General features: G+C 41.6%; 1 protein-coding gene across 1 annotated transcript in view; it reads right to left on the bottom strand.

Annotated features, from left to right (window-relative positions):
• Nucleotides 1–20,042, bottom strand: part of mbtd1 (mbt domain containing 1) — a 39,389-nt gene that overhangs the window by 1,800 nt on the left and 17,547 nt on the right. The window contains exons 12-15 of the mRNA XM_086272212.1: nucleotides 17,908–18,055; nucleotides 17,733–17,815; nucleotides 14,001–14,235; nucleotides 12,538–12,609 (exon numbers count right to left, since the gene is read on the bottom strand). Of these exons, the coding sequence (XP_086128338.1) occupies nucleotides 12,538–12,609; nucleotides 14,001–14,235; nucleotides 17,733–17,815; nucleotides 17,908–18,055 (538 nt within the window). The remainder of the gene's footprint in view (nucleotides 1–12,537; nucleotides 12,610–14,000; nucleotides 14,236–17,732; nucleotides 17,816–17,907; nucleotides 18,056–20,042) is intronic.

Genomic DNA, 20,042 nt, shown 5'->3' with positions numbered 1-20,042 from the left:
GTGCTGATATTGCTGATTTGCCAAAATCTGCAGTTTCTCAAACAACTACTTGAAGCAAACTCCAAAAGGAAGTCAATCCCCATAGACTTCCATAAAAATGTAAAATCTACAGCAGAAATAAACATGTTCAAAGCCTTGTATTAAAAAAAAGAAAGAAAAAAAGCAGGTGCTTCTCTAACTAATTCATGACAATTTTTGGGGTGTGGGAGGGGAGTTAGAGAACTTACCTGGTGAGACTGTATTAAAGCTTAAAGTTATGAACAATATTTTACACAATATCTCAATTCCTTTGGGTCACTTGGTGTTCGCACTTCCTGCAGTAGAGTATCGCTTCCTGGTCCAACACATAGTGGTGTTTTTGTGTAGCGATTTAATTAAAAACTTATAGATAACGTCTTATTTCATAGTGTAATCGTCACATGCTTCATCCGAAGCAAACTCACTGTGTCTTTAGGGATTCCCCAGCTTAGCTCGCAGCCGACTTAACAGCAGGGCCTCTTCACCTGTCCCACCTACACTTTCCCACTCATTGTGTCAGATGTTCAGTTATTCCTTGACCTCCTTTAGTAATAATTATTCTTAAAATAAATATAGCCTATTTGCCAGGCCAGGATCACTGAATTGGAGACTGTTTTGCACCCTTGAAATACCTTTAGCTAGCCCAGCCCCTGTAGCTGGTGCAGCCGAAGGTAGTGTAGTGTAGTTCGCTCTCCCCAAGCAGCGGGGAAAACAGGATGGCTGGGTGACGGTGATGAGGAAGCACAGTCTTAAACAGAAGCCCCAGGTACACCACCAACCTGTTCATGTGTCAAACTGCTTTTTCTCCACTCTGCAACACACCCACCAGAGATCAAAATCTTGAAAGTGGCGATTCTGTTCTTAAACATGTGAAGCGAGAGACATCAGCAACCATAGTAATGGTCTTCTAGGGGCCAGAACAGGTGACATTGAGGGAAATTTAAAACTGCTGCCTAAGAGTGAACGTACATTCAGTAAAATTATAATTCACGTCGGTAGTAATGACACCCGGTTATGTCAGTCAGAGATCAGTAAAATTAATATTGAATCGGTGTATAACTTTGACAAAATAATGTCCAGTGCTGGCTGTCCAAAAAGATATCAAGACATCAAGATTTACAGACAATTGGGAAACTTTCAGGTGGAAACCTGGTCTTGTTAGGAGAGATGGCATCCTCCCTGCCAGATTTGTAGAAATAAGAGCTGCTCCATCCAAATTTAACCCACCAAAACGTGACTATCTGGAGGTGTGGCAGCAATCTTCAAGACTGAGAGTTTTAACTCATTTGAAAGACTGATGCTCAGCCTTGTCCACCCCAGCTGTAAAACTCAAAAAACAGTCTTACTTGTTATCATCTATCGTCTACCTAAGCCTTACACTGAGTTTCTGTCTGATTTCTCAGACTTTATATCTGATTTAGTTCTGAGCTCAGATAAAATAATTATTGTGGATGATTTTTAACATCCATGTAGATGCTAAAAATGACAGCCTCAACATGGCATTTAATCTGTTATTAGACTCAATTGGCTTCTCTAAAAATGTAAAAGAACCCACCCACCACTTTAATCACTCTCTAGATCTTGTTTTAACATACGGCATAGAAACTGAACATTTAACAGTGTTTCCTGAAATCCGTCTCTAGTTTGATCATTTCCTGATAACATTTAAACTTACAATAATTGATTACACAGCAGTAGGGAGTAGATTTCATCACAATAGATGCCTTTCTGAAAGTGCTGTAACTAAGTTTAAGAATATAATTCATCCGCTGTTATCGTTTTCAATGCCCTGTACCAACACAGAGCAGAGCAGCTACCTAAACACTACTTAACACAGGTCGATTATCTTTTTAATAATTTTAATAATTATGACTGTGGATACTGTAGCTCTTGTGAAAAAGAGAGTCTCAAATCCGAAGTACCTGACTCCATGGTATAATTCTCAAACACGTAGCCTAAAGCAGATAACTCGTAAGCTGGAGAGGAAATAGCGTGTCACAAATCTAGAAGATCATTTAGCCAATCAACTATTTATCACTGATTGAAGAAAATAAGAACAACCCCAGGTTTCTCTTCAGCTCTGTAGCCAGGGTAACAAAAAGTCAGAGCTCTGTTGAGCCAACCATTCCATTAACGTTAAGTAACGATTTCATGAATTTCTTCATAAATAAAATTTTAATCATTGGAGAAAAAATTACTCATTACTGTCTCACAGGCATAACATTTTCTACAGATGCTTTTAGTACCATTGATATTTATTTAAAGTCTTTTTCTCCCATTGACTCTTCTAAGTTAACTTCAGTAATTACTTCCGAACCATCCATGTGACTTTTAGAACCCATTCCTTGCTATGTACCACAGGCCTTCAAACTGGCTGTAGTTAAACAGTTACTTAAAAAGCCATCTCTTGACCCACCTGTCTTACCTAATTATAGGCCAATCTCCAACCTTCCTTTCATCTCAAAAATTCAAGTTGAGTAGAGTAGTTGTCAAACACTGCTTGACCTCAGTGAAGCATGTTTGATACTGTCGACCATAATATCCTATTACAGTGATTACATCATGCTTTAGATTTGAATCATATCTATGTAATAGACTCCAATTTGTGCATGTAAATGGAGAGTCCTCTTCACACAATGAGGTTAATCATGGAGTCCCACAGGGTTCAGTGCTAGGACCAATTCTGTTTACATTATACATGCTTCCCTTAGGCAGCATCATCAAATTCAATCTTTATTGGCAGACTTCATGTCCATAAAAACAAAACAAACACACACACACACACACACACACACACACACACACACACACACACAGCCCCCCCCCCAAAACACATGGTATAGACATATATATTAGGGGTGCAACGATATTCGTATCGATATTGAACTGTTCGGTACAGTGCTTTCGGTTCGGTACGCATATGTATCGAACAATACAACATTTTTAATTTATTTTATCAACTTTCCTTCTGACGATGCTGTCTGTGTTGAGCGCTCAGTGGATCTGCGCTCGACAGTGCAGCCTAGGCGGAGCAGTCGAGTGCAGATTCACTGAGCGCAGGGCAAGCTAGCGAGACAGAAGCTAAGCTCCCGTTGCAACATGGCAAATTGAACCTCCCCAACCCTCATTCAGATCTGGCGTTTGGATTTTGGTTTTCATGTGACGTATGACCCTGAAGGTAAGCGCGTCATGGACAAAAGTGAAACAGTGTCGGATGTGCCACGCAATGCTCAATTACATGGGTGGGAACTAGTGCGTTAGCGTAGTTTGCTCGTTATGGTGTTGGCCGTCCAGCCCCACACACGGGGCGATCCGCGGTAGCTCGTTAACGGAGATTTGCCGTGTTGTGGCATTAACGTCATTTCAGATTAACGCTGACAGCACTAGTGGGAACACAACGAATATGACTGCACATTTACGTCGACATCATCCAAGTGCAAAGACAAGTGGAAGCAGACGCAAAACAACAAGCACGCATGCTACAAACTTTACCCGAGTCATTTAGACAGCCGTTAGCACAGGATTCTCCTTATGGGGACCTGTTATGTTTAATATGCTGCTGAGAATATAGCCCAGAAGAAGCGGATAGTATAGCTTTTATTTTGGAAAGAGACATTTCTCTGTAATAAACTCTCTTTTCCAAAGATGAGTGATTCCTCAATCAGATATATATATATTTTTTTTTTTTATTACTTTTTTGTTTCAGCAACATTAAATTTAAAAACTGTACTTTTGAGTTAAAATATATATTTCTAATTTTGATAAATGACAAATTAAAAAGGCATGTATCGAAAAAAATATCGAACCGTGACCGAACCAAACCGTGAATTTTGTGTATCGTTGCACCGATACACAAAATTCACGGTTTGGTTCGCTACTTTGGTGTCACAGTTCGATATGTTTTTGATACACAAAAAAAAAAAAAAAAAAAAAAAAAAAAAATGTTCATGCCTTTTTGATTTTGTCATTTATTAAATTTTCACGGCACATTCCGCACCACATCTCTGTGCGTTCATCATTTGTTTGAAGCCAGCTCACCTCCTGCAACTACTTTTCTGAGAATACGTGCTTCTTTTGTGGTTTGGACTCCTGACATTTCTTTGGAGGTGGAGGAATATCACAGTAATTGCTTAAAGGAGCTTCTTCGATATCTTTAAGAGTTCTAAACAAATGTCTGTCCTCCTCCTGAAAATCTTATGTATGCAAACACATGTTGCAACTTCTTATCTTGTATGCGTTTTTTATTTTGACAGCGAATGCGCACCTGCGGACCACTTATGTGCAGCCCTGGTTATTTAGCTCGTGATATTGCAGCCACAGAAATTCTTTTGTCCATGAAACCATAAAGCTGCACTTTCTTTTTGCCTTATAGTCTGATTTGTCATTACTTTTCCGTTTTGTGGTAAGCTTTTCTTTGGCTGTCACTTCTTCACCCTGACCTGTCTTATTTGGCTCAGCAGAACTAAAATATAAATCCTGCTGCTTTTACACACGTACTCACATAAGCTCAGCGATTCTCTGCGTGATCAACCTCTCACATGTTTAAGCTGCGGGAGATTTCACTTGTCGTGTTTGCATAGTAAGCTAACGATTGATAAGACGATGTCAGAGGAATTGGTGCGCAAATTATCATCACTCACCAATCAGTGCTGTCGCTCTCTATACACAGTTCGCGCGATTGCAAAGTGAAAGCAAAAAACAAGCGCAAATTCAAACTCAATTTCAATATGTCACATATTGACAGTAGCTCACCGATGCCAATGACATAATTACCCAGCTACATTTCCGAAAGAATGCAAAAGCATTGACATATATTTTTCCTTCCTGCGATAGCCCGACGGGCAGGGAAGAGATAGATTTTGGTAACCCGACTGGAAAAAAAATCGCTAGCCCCGGGACGTCACTCATCTTTGGAAAAGAGAGTTTATTACAGAGAAATGTCTCTTTCCAAAATAAAAGCTATACTATACGCTTCTTCTGGAGTATACTCTCAGCAGCATATTAAACATATCAGGTCCCCATAAGGAGAATCCTGTGCTAACGGCTGTCTAAATGACTCGGGTAAAGTTTGTAGCATGCGTGCTTGTTGTTTTGCGTCTGCTTCCACTTGTCTTTGCACTTGGAAAATAAGTATTTGGTCAATAACAAAAATACAACTCAATACTAACATGTAACATAACCTTTGTTGGCAATAACAGAGGTCAAACGTTTACTATAGGTCTTTACCAGGTTTGCACACACAGTAGCTGGTATTTTGGCCCATTCCTCCATGCAGATCTTCTCGAGAGCAGTGATGTTTTGGGGCTGTCGCCGAGCAACACGGACTTTCAACTCCCGCCACAGATTTTCTATGGGGTTGAGGTCTGGAGACTGGCTAGGCCACTCCAGGACTTTCAAATGCTTCTTACGGAGCCACTCCTTTGTTGCCCGGGCGGTGTGTTTTGGATCATTGTCATGTTGGAAGACCCAGCCTGGTTTCATCTTCAAAGTTCTCACTGATGGAAGGAGGTTTTGGCTCAAAATCTCACGATACATGGCCCCATTCATTCTGTCCTTAACATGGATCAGTCGTCCTGTCCCCTTGGCAGAAAAACAGCCCCATAGCATGATGTTTCCACCCCCATGCTTCACAGTAGGTATGGTGTTCTTGGGGTGCAACTCAGTATTCTTTGTCCTCCAAACACGACGAGTTGAGTTTATACCAAAAAGTTCTACTTTGGTTTCATCTGACCACATGACATTCTCCCAATCCTCTGCCAGAGAGCACATGGATGATACAGCAAACTTCAGACGGGCCTGGACATGCACTGGCTTCAGCAGCGGAACACGTCTGGCACTGCGGGATTTGATTCCCTGCCGTTGTAGTGTGTTACTGATGGTGACCTTTGTTACTTTGGTCCCAGCTCTCTGCAGGTCATTCACCAGGTCCCCCCGTGTGGTTCTGGGATCTTTGCTCACCGTTCTCATGATCATTTTGACCCCACGGGATGAGATCTTGTGTGGAGCCACAGACCGAGGGAGATTATCAGTGGTCTTGTATGTCTTCCATTTTCTGATGATTGCTCCCACAGTTGATTTTTTCACACCAAGCTGCTTGCCTATTGTAGATTCACTCTTCCCAGTCTGGTGCAGGTCTACAATACTTTTCCTGGTGTCCTTCGAAAACTCTTTGGTCTTGGCCATGGCGGAGTTTGGAGTCTGACTGTTTGAGGCTGTGGACAGGTGTCTTTTATACAGATGATGAGTTCAAACAGGTGCCATTCATACAGGTAACGAGTGGGGGACAGAAAAGCTTCTTACAGAAGACGTTACAGGTCTGTGAGAGCCAGAGATTTTCCTTGTTTGAGGTGACCAAATACTTATTTTCCACCCTAATTTACGAATAAATTCTTTACAAATCCTACCATGTGAATTCATGGATTTTTTTTTCCACATTCTGTCTCTCACAGTTGAAGTGTACCTCTGGTGCAAATTACTGACCTCTGTCATCATTTTAAGTGGGGGAACTTGCACAATCGGTGGCTGACTAAATACTTTTTTGCCCCACTGTACGTCACATGAAAACCAAAATAGTTCCAAACGCCAGATCTGAATGAGGGTTGGGGAGGTTCAATTTGCCATGTTGCAACGGGAGCTTAGCTTCTGTCTCGCTAGCTTGCCCTGCGCTCAGTGAATCTGCACTCGACTGCTCCGCCTAGGCTGCACTGTCGAGCGCAGATCCACTGAGCGCTCAACACAGACAGCATCGTCAGAAGGAAAGTTGATCAAATAAATTACAAATGTTGTATTGTTCGATACATATGCGTACCGAACCGAAAGCACTGTATCGAACGGTTCAATATCGATACGAGTATCGTTGCACCCCTAATTTTTTTTCTTTTTTAAATCTCTCTCTCTCTCTCTCTGATCTGTGAGTGCTAAAGGCATAGGATATATTTTCACTGCTATACAAATGACACCCAACTCGATCTATACATGAAGCCAGATAACACACACCAATTAGTTAAACTGCACAATTGTCTTAAAGACACGAAGACCTAGATGACCTCTAACTTTCTGCTTCTAAAATTCGTACCTGCTATTAATCTCTGTCTCTCTTCCACAGCATGTCTTTATCCTGTTTTCCTTCTCTCACCCCAACCAGTTGCAGCAGATAGCCCCGCCCCTCCCTGAGCCGGGTTCTGCCAGAGGTTTCTGTTAAAAGGGAGTTTTTCCTTCCCACTGTCACCAAAGTGCTTGCTCATAGGGGGTCATATGATTGTTGGGTTTTTCTCTATATCTATTATTGTAGGATCTACTGTGCAATATAAAGCACCTTGAGGCGACTGTTGTTGTGATTTGGCGCTATATAAATAAAACTGAATTGAATTAAATTCAGATCAAACTGAGTTTATTGTACTCGGCCCTGAAAATCTTAGAAATATGGTATTTAAAAGGATACTAAAATATGTAGGACTGCTTTCTTCCATTTGTGCAATATTTCTAAAATTAGAAATATCCTGTCTTAGAGTGTCGCTGAAAAACTAGGTCATGCATTTATTACCTCTAACCTGGACTACTGTAATTTGTTATAATCAGGACATCCTAGACTAGAAAGAGAAAGCGTATATCTCCTATATTGGCTCCCTGTTAAATCCAAACTGAATTCAAAATCCTGCTCCTCACATACAAGGTCTTGAATAATCATCCCCCATCTTATCGTAATGACTTTAAAGTACTATATCACCCCATTAGAGCACGTCTGCAGGCTTACTTGTGATATTTAACCTCCTAAGACCTGAACTCTTCCATGGAAAGCATTTTAATTTCTCTTTGATATTTGGGCATATTGGGACCCGATGAATGTAAAAAGAAAGAATCACCAGATTTTTTTTATTTTTATTTTTTACCCAATATTTGTTTCTAAGAAAAATTAGAGCCACATGTGAAGACATTTGTTTTAAATTTTGATAAAACAGAGGCAGTATAATATTCTCGTAAGTGGATATCAGGCCCCTTTAGAGCAAAATTTTGTATTTTGTCTAGACAACCCAAAATGTGATGTCCACATATGTGGACACCAGGGGTCCGTTCTTCGTACCTCGCTTACTACATCCAAGATCAAATGACACATCCAAGATCAAATCATCGCGCTAACTTTGAGCTCCCTATTCCGGTTCTTCGAACACACCTGTTGTTGACGCTTAGTACAGCTGGATGAAGTAATGTGAGATCACCGGGTGGCTTAACAGGGGCTACGCATCGATAGTAGAAACATTGATCGGCAACCCTTTGATTGGTCGGCGAAAATGTCGAAGGAGCGCGCTCGGTATTTTTCGGCAGCAGAGCAAGAACTCTTGATTGAGGGATTTCAGGAGTTTCAGAGTTTAATTAAAACGCAAGGGAACACTGCAAATGCTGCAAAAGCAAGGAGAGAGGGCTGGCAGAAAGTTGCTGACAAATTAAACTCGTAAGTAATTTAATAATAATAATAATAATAATAATAATAATAATAATAATAATGGATTGGATTTATATAGCGTTTTTCAAGGCACCCAAAGCGCTTTACAATGCCACTATTCATCCACTCTCACATTCACACACTGGTGGAGGCAGCTACGGTTGTAGCCACAGCTGCCCTGGGGAAGACTGACAGAAGCCAGGCTGCCATATCGCGCCATCGGCCCCTCTGGCCAACACCAGTAGGCGGTAGGGTAAATTTATTATATTATTTTATATTACATTATATCATATTATATTATATTACATTATATCCTCTTTCACATTAGAGCCACGACAGGACCCACTAGAACATGGGAACAAGTAAAAGTGAAATATTAGAATATTCTACAGAATGGTAATATTTATCACTTATATTGGTTTTCGTCTCTTGAAAAGAGACCCTGAAATAATCTGTTTGTTTGTTCATAACAGCAACCAAGAAAAGGGCAAAGCAACAAAAGACAGGTGGTGGTCCTGCACCCCCTCGTCAACAAGTTGGTTAAGTAAATAATACCCTCACGGGAATATCGATATCTCTCTATGAGCACACTGTCGCGCTGAGCTAAAGGATCCTGTCTATCCCGCAATATACGCTGAATTCTGAAAACTCTCCTTATCAATCTTGCACCTTCCGCAATGGGTGGCTCGCGTATACGGACAGGACATGGCTGCGACAGACTTCCCAAATCCACCTTCGCTTTTATAGCCGTGGTCTCTCATCTTGATTACACGAAGTAATAGAATGATTAATAGTACATTTCCCTTTTTTAGGAAATGACCTGTATGTATCTGTATGGAATCAATAAAAGGATCAAGTGCTGCATTATCTTTAGTTACATTGATGTTATTTATTTATGGTGAAACAGTGGTAAAATATCGCTGTTGCTTTCGTATAAATGAAGCGGACATACCTGCGTGGCCGCGATCTAATCCTGTTTACATAAAGTAAACCTGCTCCCGAGCAGGTTTACGCTTACGGATATGTTGCTATGACAGCAAGTCCCGGATGAGCTTCGGGGAACCGAACGATCCAGGATCATGCGAAATCGTCAACAATCAAATCCAGCTAACTTACTTAGCGAGGTACGAAGAACGGGCCCCTGGGCCCTATTTCAGGAAGCCGGTTTAGAAAACTCAGAGTGAAAAACGATACTCAGGGTTGAGTAACCCCGAACTGTCCAACTCGGAATATTCGGTTTCAGAAAGGCTGATAACAATTAGTTCAGTCAACGCGGAGTTGCTTTAACCCCAAGTTAAGCGCGCGCACGAGGATACATAAAGCCCTGATTAGTGGAGCACAGATTAAGCGAGTCACCATGGAGACGGAGGGAAAGAAGGCGCGGACAATGTATCTTACAGCGCTTGAGGCCGAAATTCTGATGGCAGCATATGCTGATAACATGCAAATTCCGCGGAAAAAAAGTAACACAGCCTCAGCTGCAAAAGAAAGAGAGCATGCATGGCAAAACATAGCCGACAGAGTCAATGCGTGAGTGTTAATTTAAACATTGATCTAGGGATTTCCACCCATTTAACACGTTATTTTATTATATTTTATTTTTTATTTCATACATTTTATTTTGTGATGTGATTTGAGCGCAGGTGCAACCCAACAGGCCCCAAACGTTCCTGGCAGCAAGTAAAAATGAAATATAAAAATATAGTCCAAACAGGTAAGGTGTAATTGTATTATGAGCCATAGTGCTTGATCTGTTTGTCCGATGTCAATCAATTGCAGTTAGAGGCTACATTAATTTTCTTTCTGTAAGCACTTATTGAAATTATCTGAGCACGTTACAAGTACATATTTGCTTACTCTGTATGCTCAAATGTGACCCGTTATAGCCAACAGAAAAAAAGCGGAGGCCCGAAAAATAGGTGGGGGTCCTCCACCACCACCACTCACAGAGGCTGAGCAGTTGGCTTCCACATTTGTGATAATGTTGGTAGCATCACATATGATCTTCACAGTGCAGAGAACACAAATTAGCATCCATTACTATAATGAAATAATTTGTTAGTTTGAAATGCTACAGGGAACTATGTACCTGTACATTAATGCTGTGGAAAGACTTCCTGTTCACATAGTCTCCTTCATTTACTGAAGGAGCAATGATTGGAATGTGAGTGCCATCTGTACAGCCAATCACGCCTGGGAACCGTGAAAATAAATGTAAAATTTAAGTAGTAGTTCAAGTGTCACCACATCATGAATTAAGTTTCGTTCATCCTGATACCTGCAATTTTGTGGCATCCCTCTTTGATAAATCTTGTGGGTCCATGACCGGGGAACACCACAAACGAGTACAGGAGACGTTTCAGTGCAACTGTAACATTCCTGACTGCCCGACAGACTGTAGCCTTGGAAACGTGCTCAACGTCACCATTATACAGAAAGCTCCCGTTTGCAAAAAACTGAAGTGCAATACAAATAATATGTACAGAACTGAGAGAATGTCCGCGATGTGTCACATGAGCAATATTAGGCCTGAGGATGTTATTCAAATAAATTATAGATTGTGCTGAAAAACGGTAACGTTCACACAGGAAATCATCAGGAAATGATAAAATGTCCGAACGCGCTCTAATCACTCTCTCCCGGTGGAGAGCTCTGCGGAGAATTTGGGCTTCAACATCTACTGGCTCTTCAAGGAAGGAGCACGCCATGTCTGACACTTCCTACAGTCAGGTTTCCGACAAAGAGGCGGAGAAAGTCAGGGTTAGTTGAAGTAAACCTGCTAGGTCCTAGGAGGTTAAAAATAGAATGGGAGGCAGAGGCTTCAGTTTTCATGCCCCTTTTCTGTGGAAACAGCTTCCAAATTTAATTTGGGAGACAGACACCATCTCTACCTTTAAGACTAGGCTTAAAAATTCAGAGAAAATTCTTTTTTTTTTAAATTACATTTTTTATTATAAAAGCCACAAACATGTTTAACGAATCATTTTCATAACTTGAAATGCAAATAGAAATTGTACATTTACTACACTACACACTAACTACAGCCTCCAAACACACTAAACGTCACTAATGTCTCACATATGAAAACTCGCTCTCTCTCTCTTTCGTTCGCCCGCTTTCTCTCGCAGGTGTCACTCCTAAAACTTCCCCCTCTTCCTAAAAACCAAGTGCCACATGTTGCCATATCATTTTTTTGATTGGCTGACACAGTAAACTTTAACACCAATAGGGAAGGGGTGTTTTTTCTTTTTTCACTCGCAAGCGCAGTGTTTGCTAGCGCTGTCCTTAGAAAATGCAGTTTTTACCATTTCTTCTCGCTGTAAACACCACTGTTTTGTTCAGAAAAAAAACATTGCGTGTATTTTTTATCATAACTCTGGTTTTACGTGGCCAAACGACACAATTTAAAAACTGGTATGTGCCTTGCAGTCCGCACTTCCGAACCAAGTTGAATTGGAGACTCTGTGTCGCTGCATCTTGTTGCTGTGTCATCTTAAATTGGTCATGTGATTTTGACGCACCGGCGCGTCTGTCGACCCCAGAGGATTAAAGCATATAGTTAGGGCTGGATCAGGTGACGCTGGATCAGGTGACCCTGAATCCTCCTTTAGTTATGCTGCAATAGGCTGCCGGGGATGCTGTGTTAAGTATTTCTTCTTCAGTCACCTTTCTCACTCACTATGTGTTAATAGACCTTTTTGCATTAAATCAGTGTGTGTGTGTGTGTGTGTGTGTGTGTGTGTGTGTGTGTGTGTGTGTGTGTGTGTGTGTGTGTGTTCGTTCTCCTGTCTAGCTATCTTTGTGAGGACCGAAATCTCCATTCTACTACTACTACTATACTTGTGAGAACCAACAGTCACTTGTGAGGACACACACACACCGGTCCTCACATATTTGAAGGCCTTTTTGAGGCTCAAAATGTGGTTTTAGTGTCAGGGTTACAATTAGGTTATGGTTAGGTTTAGGCATTCATTTTTAATGGTTAGGGTAAGGGGCCCCCTTACTAAGATAGCTGATAACAAAAGGAGAACAAGTAGATAAAGCAGAGAAACTCTGATGCTAAAGAAGGGAATACTCACTTTTCTTTTGGCCTTTATACTGCTGGGCCTTTTTCTTCTGCTTGGGAACAGACTGGGACATTTCTCTGTTACCTAAAAAAGAAACAAGAAAGGACATTCAAGCATACAATGAGAGGAACGCACATCCATACGACTGTCTTCCTCTTATCCAATTCAGTGTCGCGGGACGAGGAGGGGGGCCGGAGCCTTTTCCAGCTTTGGCAGGATACATAATTATCTTTTTGGCAGTTGTGAGGCAGAGGCACATGCGCAAACATTCTCCAAATGATATAGGTTATGGTTGGAGAGAAGTTCAAGAGCCCTAGGTAAGATAGTTCAGGATGTCATCCTACTGCAAGGTGGCAGACTTGAGACAGCCACCACAGCAACATGCTCATATTACTATCTTCTAGTTCCAGGTGGTTTGCAGTGACTGAACAGTCAAAACAAAAAGAGAATGTTTTAAAAGACCTACATATGAAGAGGAACGGTTAATTTGAAGATTTACATTAAGGCTGCGAAGGATATTTAGTTTTCATTATGTTGACTGCAGAGAAAATTGCCTTGCTTTTGTGTGTGGAGCAAGACATGGTCAAGATACACGGGGCTAATTTCCTTATATCTGAGAAATTTCTTTCAGTACAAACTGCTCTTTTGGGTCCACATCATCTTAGAGATCAACAAATTGCATCTGGAGAGGCCCAGCATTTAGCCACTGCTCAACTTTCACAGCACCAGTTTGTTCCTTATCTTTTCTCTCCTTTCGCCGTGTCACCCATTTGCTTTTTCAGCTTTCTCAGGCATAGTCTTCTGTATTTTTCCCTTTTTTCTATATTGCTTTCTTTCTACTGTCTTTTCTTGTGTATCTTACTAACTCTCAGTGGTCAGGACAAACACCACTGAAACAAAACAAACAAACAGAAAAAAACAAAACGTAATGATCAATTGAACTGCTGAAATAAATGCAGTACGAGAAATAGACCTGAAATAAGCTCACTGTAAATCTATAAATTCTAAGCAGGCATTCCTGATTGGTGGCAGTTTATAAACACCCCTATGAGACAAACAAACACATATGCACATCCCTACCTCACAATGTTTACAGGTCTAGATGTGCGCACACTCAACCGCACAGGTGGTCTGTGGGATAACAAACGATTCTCTATTTCTCAGTTATATATTGGCAAGAAAACACCTATTCTTCCTCTGGAAATGCAGCAATACCCCCTTGCACATTCAATGGCTGCGTGATGTAATGTCCTTTCTTAAACTTGATAAGCTCAACCATTTTCTCTGAGGCAGATCCCAAAAGTTTTTGGTCAAGTGACAGCTATTCGTGACCTACTGTAGTTCATTATAACTGTCTCATGTAGTGATCCCATTCTCTGCCCTACTATCTTGTCTGATCCTTGATATTAATAATTCTCTAAACGTTTTGCACTAAGACACTAGAGGAAGAAGTATGAACAGCATTATGGCATTACTCTGTGAGGCAGGCGGTTGGAGCTGGTAGCCTGTTAGCTGACACCAGCCCACTGGATAGAGGTCAGGCGACTCGCAGTCCACCCACTGATCATACTCGTCTTCCCAACCATCAAAGTGGATCCTCAGTAGGCGGTGCACAATCCTTGTCACCGTGGCGACACACACCAGCCTTGGTTCCATCAGATCAACAGCTTCCAGCTTCATGCCTAGCCGAAACCCATGATTGGGAACCTCCTAGGACATGAAAGGATCAAGGACAGTGGAAAAAAGAGAAATTTAACAAACAAAACCCGGATCTTAAAAGTACTGCAGCCTGTATTTATCCTTCAGTAAAAGCTTGTGAGAAACTTTACAAATCCTGTCAGTCATAACATGAATATGACCAATAATGACATGAGTTTTTACTGCTACTGTTTAAATGGATGGGGCACGGTGACATGGAGATTAGCACTGTTGCCTCACAGCAAGACGGTCCTGAGTTCAATCCCGACCACCTGGCCGGGGCCTTTCTGTGTGGAGTTTGTGTGGGTTCTCTCCAGGTACTCCAGCTTCCTCTCACCGTCCAAAGACATGCAGTTAGTGGGGTGGGGTTAGGTTAATTGGTGATTCTAAGGCTATATCTACACTAGCCCGGATAAATATGAAAACAGTGTATACGTCTGAAAACGCTCCGCGTCCACACTATCATTTTCATAGAGTTGTTCATCCACATTTAAATCAAGTTCAAGTTCAAAGTTTATTCGCCACATGCAGTGGCAGGTTGCCCTGCAGTGGAATGAACCCGCCCCCCGACCTTACACATACAACACAGACATCACATGGGGATACAAGTCAGAGAACGGTTGCATTACAGAAAAAAAAAAAACACTGAAATGTACACTACAATGGGAAAGGTACAAGAGGAAAAAAAGAGACCTCTACTCATGCTGGGCTACAGGAGGACAGCATGAGAGCAGGAAACAAAAAAAACTCCTCTGCACAGAAAGCACATAAATGTCCACAGTACAACATTATAGAGCACGTGAACAGCAACAGGGTTGGGGATAAGGAGTAATCCCAGGCAACACAGCAGCCATCCTGCCACTGCGCCGACTCTCCAGCGCGGGCCCAGACCCGTCCCCAGGAGGCAACAAGCATCGAAGGCATTGGAAGGGGAAGGGAAATGTGTGAGTGCTTATCAGTGTAAGTGTATGTGTGTGCGTGTCCATAGTTCAGCTGAGACAGTGTCCTTCGCCCTATCAGGCTAAGTAAACAGTCTGCTAGCCAATCCAGGTGGCCTTGCATGGGATGGGAAGAATAGTCATCACACAGTCGTTATCAGGGAGTTTTTGTTCGGCTCCAGCCCCAGCTGGCGCCATGGTGTCCGCATGTTGAGGTTGTCAATTTTCTTTTTATGCGAGCAGCTCAGAGGAGGAGAATTTCAAGCTGTTCCTAACACTCCGACACTGGTCCCTCAATCTCCCGTTGGAGAGCCGCAAGCCTCCCCATGATGGTATCAAACTTCTGTTCCATGGTGTTATCATTCTTTTGATTCTGAGACCCCACAACTGCAGTGAGCCATTCTGCGATGTGATCCAACTTTCACTCAAGGGTCTCATTTTGAGCAGGCCTCTCTTTGATGTATCCCAACATACGCTCAATGGTGTTGTTTTGAGTCTTCACGGCAGCTGTAAGCGTCTCCAAGGTGTTAACCACACTGCGTTCGTTGTGAGAGGTCGCGCCTCATCCAGTCGCTTCGATTCCAGCGGGCAGCTTTGGGGGGGGGGGGGGTTGAACAGCCGGTTCCGCTCTCATATTTCTCCAATAAGTCAGGGCCAAGCCAGCTCCAATCAGCAAGAACCCTGTTATCATGGTTCCGCCAGGCACATGATCTTCCAGTTCTGCCACCCATCCATCATGTATCCGGCAGGGAAAGTCCCTCCAGGGCACTCGGGCTCTCCCGAGCCCAGACTCCTCGTTGAGAAAAGGGTGTCAATAGCATTCAGAGACCAGTTGATCAAATCCATAATTCTCTTTTAGGTTTTAGAGAACGACAGTGAGAGACTGTTCGAGGGAAAGTAATACACACGAGACAAGACAAGGACACAAGAGGCTAAGCAGGGAAGATAAGGGGAAGGAGGAGAGGAGAAAAAGTGCGACCGCCTTCGCCGAGAGCCAAGAGAGAGAGCCAAATAACCGAAAACGCTTACGTTCCAGTACTGCACATGCGTAAAACCCAAGACGATTCGACCTGCCTCATTTCTGTCTGCCGTTTATTTACTTTCCGGCTCTTTGAAACGTCGCGGAAAAAAGTTTTTTTTAAATGGACTCTGACCTGGACCTTGAGGTCAAGGTCACTGATATTCAAACTTGTCCACAATTTTTAGTAGATGCACCTATGGTATCAATTTTAAAATAATAAATGGCCACTCATTCTTGGATCCCCGTGGAACTCTGTGACCAACTTTTGAGCATGAATAAGAGAAATTTAAATCTAGTAGAGATATCAAATTCAGACCACACTGACTGATACTACCGTTGTATTCTAATCGCCTTAGTAAAATACTGTTGTCAGTGGTAATTGAATTGATCATTGATCATCAATTGATCATTGATCATTTGTTACCTTACCAGTGCCGTGTCTGTGCTATGGCGCAAATCTGGACTGAATCTTTGCAAATTATCTGTTCTTTTGCAATGATTATTTAACGGATTGACAGTTAACATCTCCAAATGTTTTGAAATAAAAGTAGCTAGTAAGAACTTTTCAAGTAATAATTTAATTACAGCCATCTTAATGAGGACAGATTAATCATACTTGTGTAACACTTGTAACAACAATTTTTCGAGGACAAACAAAGATGGAGAGTGGAAAGTCATTTTCAGTCTCCATCATGTTAACAGTGAAGGAATCACTTCCTTAAACTTAGTTATCACACATGTTTTGATTGTAGTTATACACAGACAAAAGTACTGGGTCAGCTAGACTGACAAACCGATATCATGAAGCTCCCAGCATAGTGCTAATGTTAATGCTAGAGAACGTTTGTAACTCTACAGCATATAACTGACAACCGACTACATGGCTCAGGACTCAGCAACCCTGCACTGCAAATTTACGTGGTCTGTCACTTCATGGCTGAGTTGCTGTGGTTCCCAAATGCTTTTCCTCTGCAATAATACTGCTTACAGTTGATCATGGAATATCTAGGAGTTAAGCAATTTTTTAGATGTGTCCTTGATCCAACACAGCTTATTTAAATGGCTAAATTACCTCCTCAACATGTCTTGAATGTCTCCAGAGGCCTGGTAATGAACTAATCATCATATTCAGGTGTGTTGACCCAGGGTGATATCCTGCAGGACACCGGCCTTTGAGGCCTGGAGTTCCCCACCCCTGGTCTATATAGTGTAGATCAGGGGTGTCGAACTCCAGGCCTTGAGGGCCGGTGTCCTGCAGGTTTTAGATATCACTGTGGGTCAACACACCTGAATGAAATGATTAGTTCATTACCAGGCTTCTGGAGAACTTCATAACATGTTGAGGAGGTAATTTAGCCATTTAAATCAGCTGTGTTGGATCAAGGACACATCAAAATCCTGCAGGATACCGGCCCTCGAGGCCTGGAGTTCGACACCTGTGGTGTAGATAATTGCAGATGGTGTTTTTATTGCAAGTTATGGGATTTTGATTAGCAGAAGATTTTTAAACTGTTTAAAAACCACACAGGATATACATCAATAAACCTTACCTTGTTAAAGAGCCTGACAGGAGCAGCTACTGAACCTGTTTCTCTGAGGTAGTCAAACCATTTGAATGGGAGTTTAGTGTACCCTGAGAAACACAGTATGTGTCAAGGTCAGAACATAAACAACCCCAAATTTTAAGGTTCCAAAGTGAAGAAAAAAAATATAACTGTAGAGTACCTCTAGGGGGTGTGAGTTCAATGTTATTGATTTCACAGAAGCCAACAGGGAAGATGGAAGGGGAGGTGCCATGGTAGCAGAACCAGTCTGATCCATCGACTGCCTCTGAGCCATCTACCCCAATCATGAGATATCCATCTGCCAACACCTATATAGCAGAGAGTTATGTCATGTCAACTTTAATGTACAACCTAAATTCCAAAAATGTAGATGCTTTTCGGGAGGAGGTTTTCTGGACTTTGAACAAGGCCACCGGCCTGAAACTAGCTCTCAACCCCCTACTTGCTCTCTTTGGTACAGCGGGAGAGGATGATAAGCATATTCCAAAAGCAAAGCGCAGGGTGCTGTCCTTTGGTTCCCTCTTGGCTAGGCGTGCCATTTTGATTGGCGGAAGGTTGCTGCCTCGCCCTCCCATGTTCGGTGGCTTTCTTTTTTCTTTTTTTCCCCCTCTTTTTGTTTTCTTTCTGTCTTTTTTTCCCTTGTTGCTTGTTTGCTAAATAATAAGAAAGGAAAACTGTTCCAACATGAGAAGTTCTCTTTTGTATTCATTGTAAAGTTTGTGTTTTCCGTCTTTTTTTCTTTGTAAACTATATCCACAAATACTCAATAAAAATATTTAGAAAAAAAAATGTAGATGCAACTAGAAACAGAACACAATCAAATCTCATAAATCTATAATCTCTTGACACCTGAGGACAAAAAAACAAAAACAAAAACAAAACAAAAAACAACAGATTGAAGGTTTAAACTGAGAAAATATACCATTTAAAACATTTTTTTCATTTTACAGCAGGAACCCCCACTCCTCACCCCTCACCCCTACCAATTACACCCCAAAAACATTTGGCTGCTCCATTGTTCATAAGGGGTGACTCTTCACATATTTGATTTGGCAGACTTTATATGCTGGCTGCCCCCTGACAAACTCCAAGAGATCATACCAGGATAAACCACTACACTATGGAGCTACAATTTGATGGCAGTAAAGCCCCTTTTCCATTAGCACCTAACCCAGATCAACTGGCCACGGATCGCCACGACCCAACTTGGATGGTTTCCCATTACAAAACACTAGTACTAATGTACGTGACTGTCGTCAATAGCAACACGTCCACGCGTCCTGCCACATAATTAATAATGGACAAGAACACTACAACAAAGGTGGACTTCGAAGCTAGAATGCTAATGCTCGGTCTGTGGCACTGCGTTAGACTCTGGGAACACGGTGTTGTTTCTGTATCCATTTCTCTCGTTTACAGGTTTAAAAAAAAAAAAAAAAAATGAAGGTTTTGATTTAGTTAACAAGAGTGCTCTCATGACTCATCAAGTGATGCTACTGGCCAGGTATTCGGTGGCATGCAGTTTGATAACTTTAGATTTTTTAACCTGCTTGGATTGCTTGGAACCACTACCAAGCATACTGGTGGTACGTAACCACCACTTAATATAGTGGATGAGAAATAAATAAATTATCAGTGGTATTGAAAGTAGGTGTACACAAAGTTACATCAGTAACAGTAATTTTTTCTCTAATGATATTTTAACCTTAAGTAGTGATGACTTCTTGAATTTCTTTATAAATAAAGGAATCCTTGGCTTAACAGAGCTGACTTTTGGTCAGCCTGGCTACAGTGCTGAAGAGAAACCCATCATTCTTATTACCTTTAGTCAGTGATGAGTAGTACGATGTTCTACCTTTACGGAGGGCTTTGTTATAGAGCAATAATCTACTTTTGCAGGCTAAATGATGATCTGCCAAATTAGTTAGATGCCATTTCCTCTGCAGCTTATAAGTTATGTTTTAAGGTGCACGTTTGAGAGTTCTAGTCAACTACTTTTGATTTCAGGCTGTATTTTTCAGAGGTGCTACTATATCTAGAATCATATACAGAAAGGAAGTACATTTAATAACAAGACAATGTACTTCTGTGGAAATAAAGTTCAGGTAGCTGCTCTCCACTGTATTGGCACATCACATTGAAGATAACAGTGGTGCAATTATAGCCTTAATTTTACAGCAATCACAAAGATATTCACTGTGTTGAAACATTGATTCTGTTCATCTGGACGTAGTATTTTCAGTGGAAGAAACATTTCATCACTCATCCACCAAGTGACTTCTTCTATCATTAATA

This window comes from Aulonocara sp. 'chitande type north' Nkhata Bay, linkage group LG18, assembly GCF_057382095.1.
Source record: "Aulonocara sp. 'chitande type north' Nkhata Bay isolate Kocher_YH1m ecotype deep benthic linkage group LG18, A_spYH_male_GT1.1, whole genome shotgun sequence".
Classification (NCBI taxonomy): Eukaryota; Metazoa; Chordata; class Actinopteri; order Cichliformes; family Cichlidae; genus Aulonocara; species Aulonocara sp. 'chitande type north' Nkhata Bay.
The sequence above is the reverse complement of the archived record's forward strand: the minus strand, read 5'-3'. Positions and strand labels throughout refer to the sequence as shown.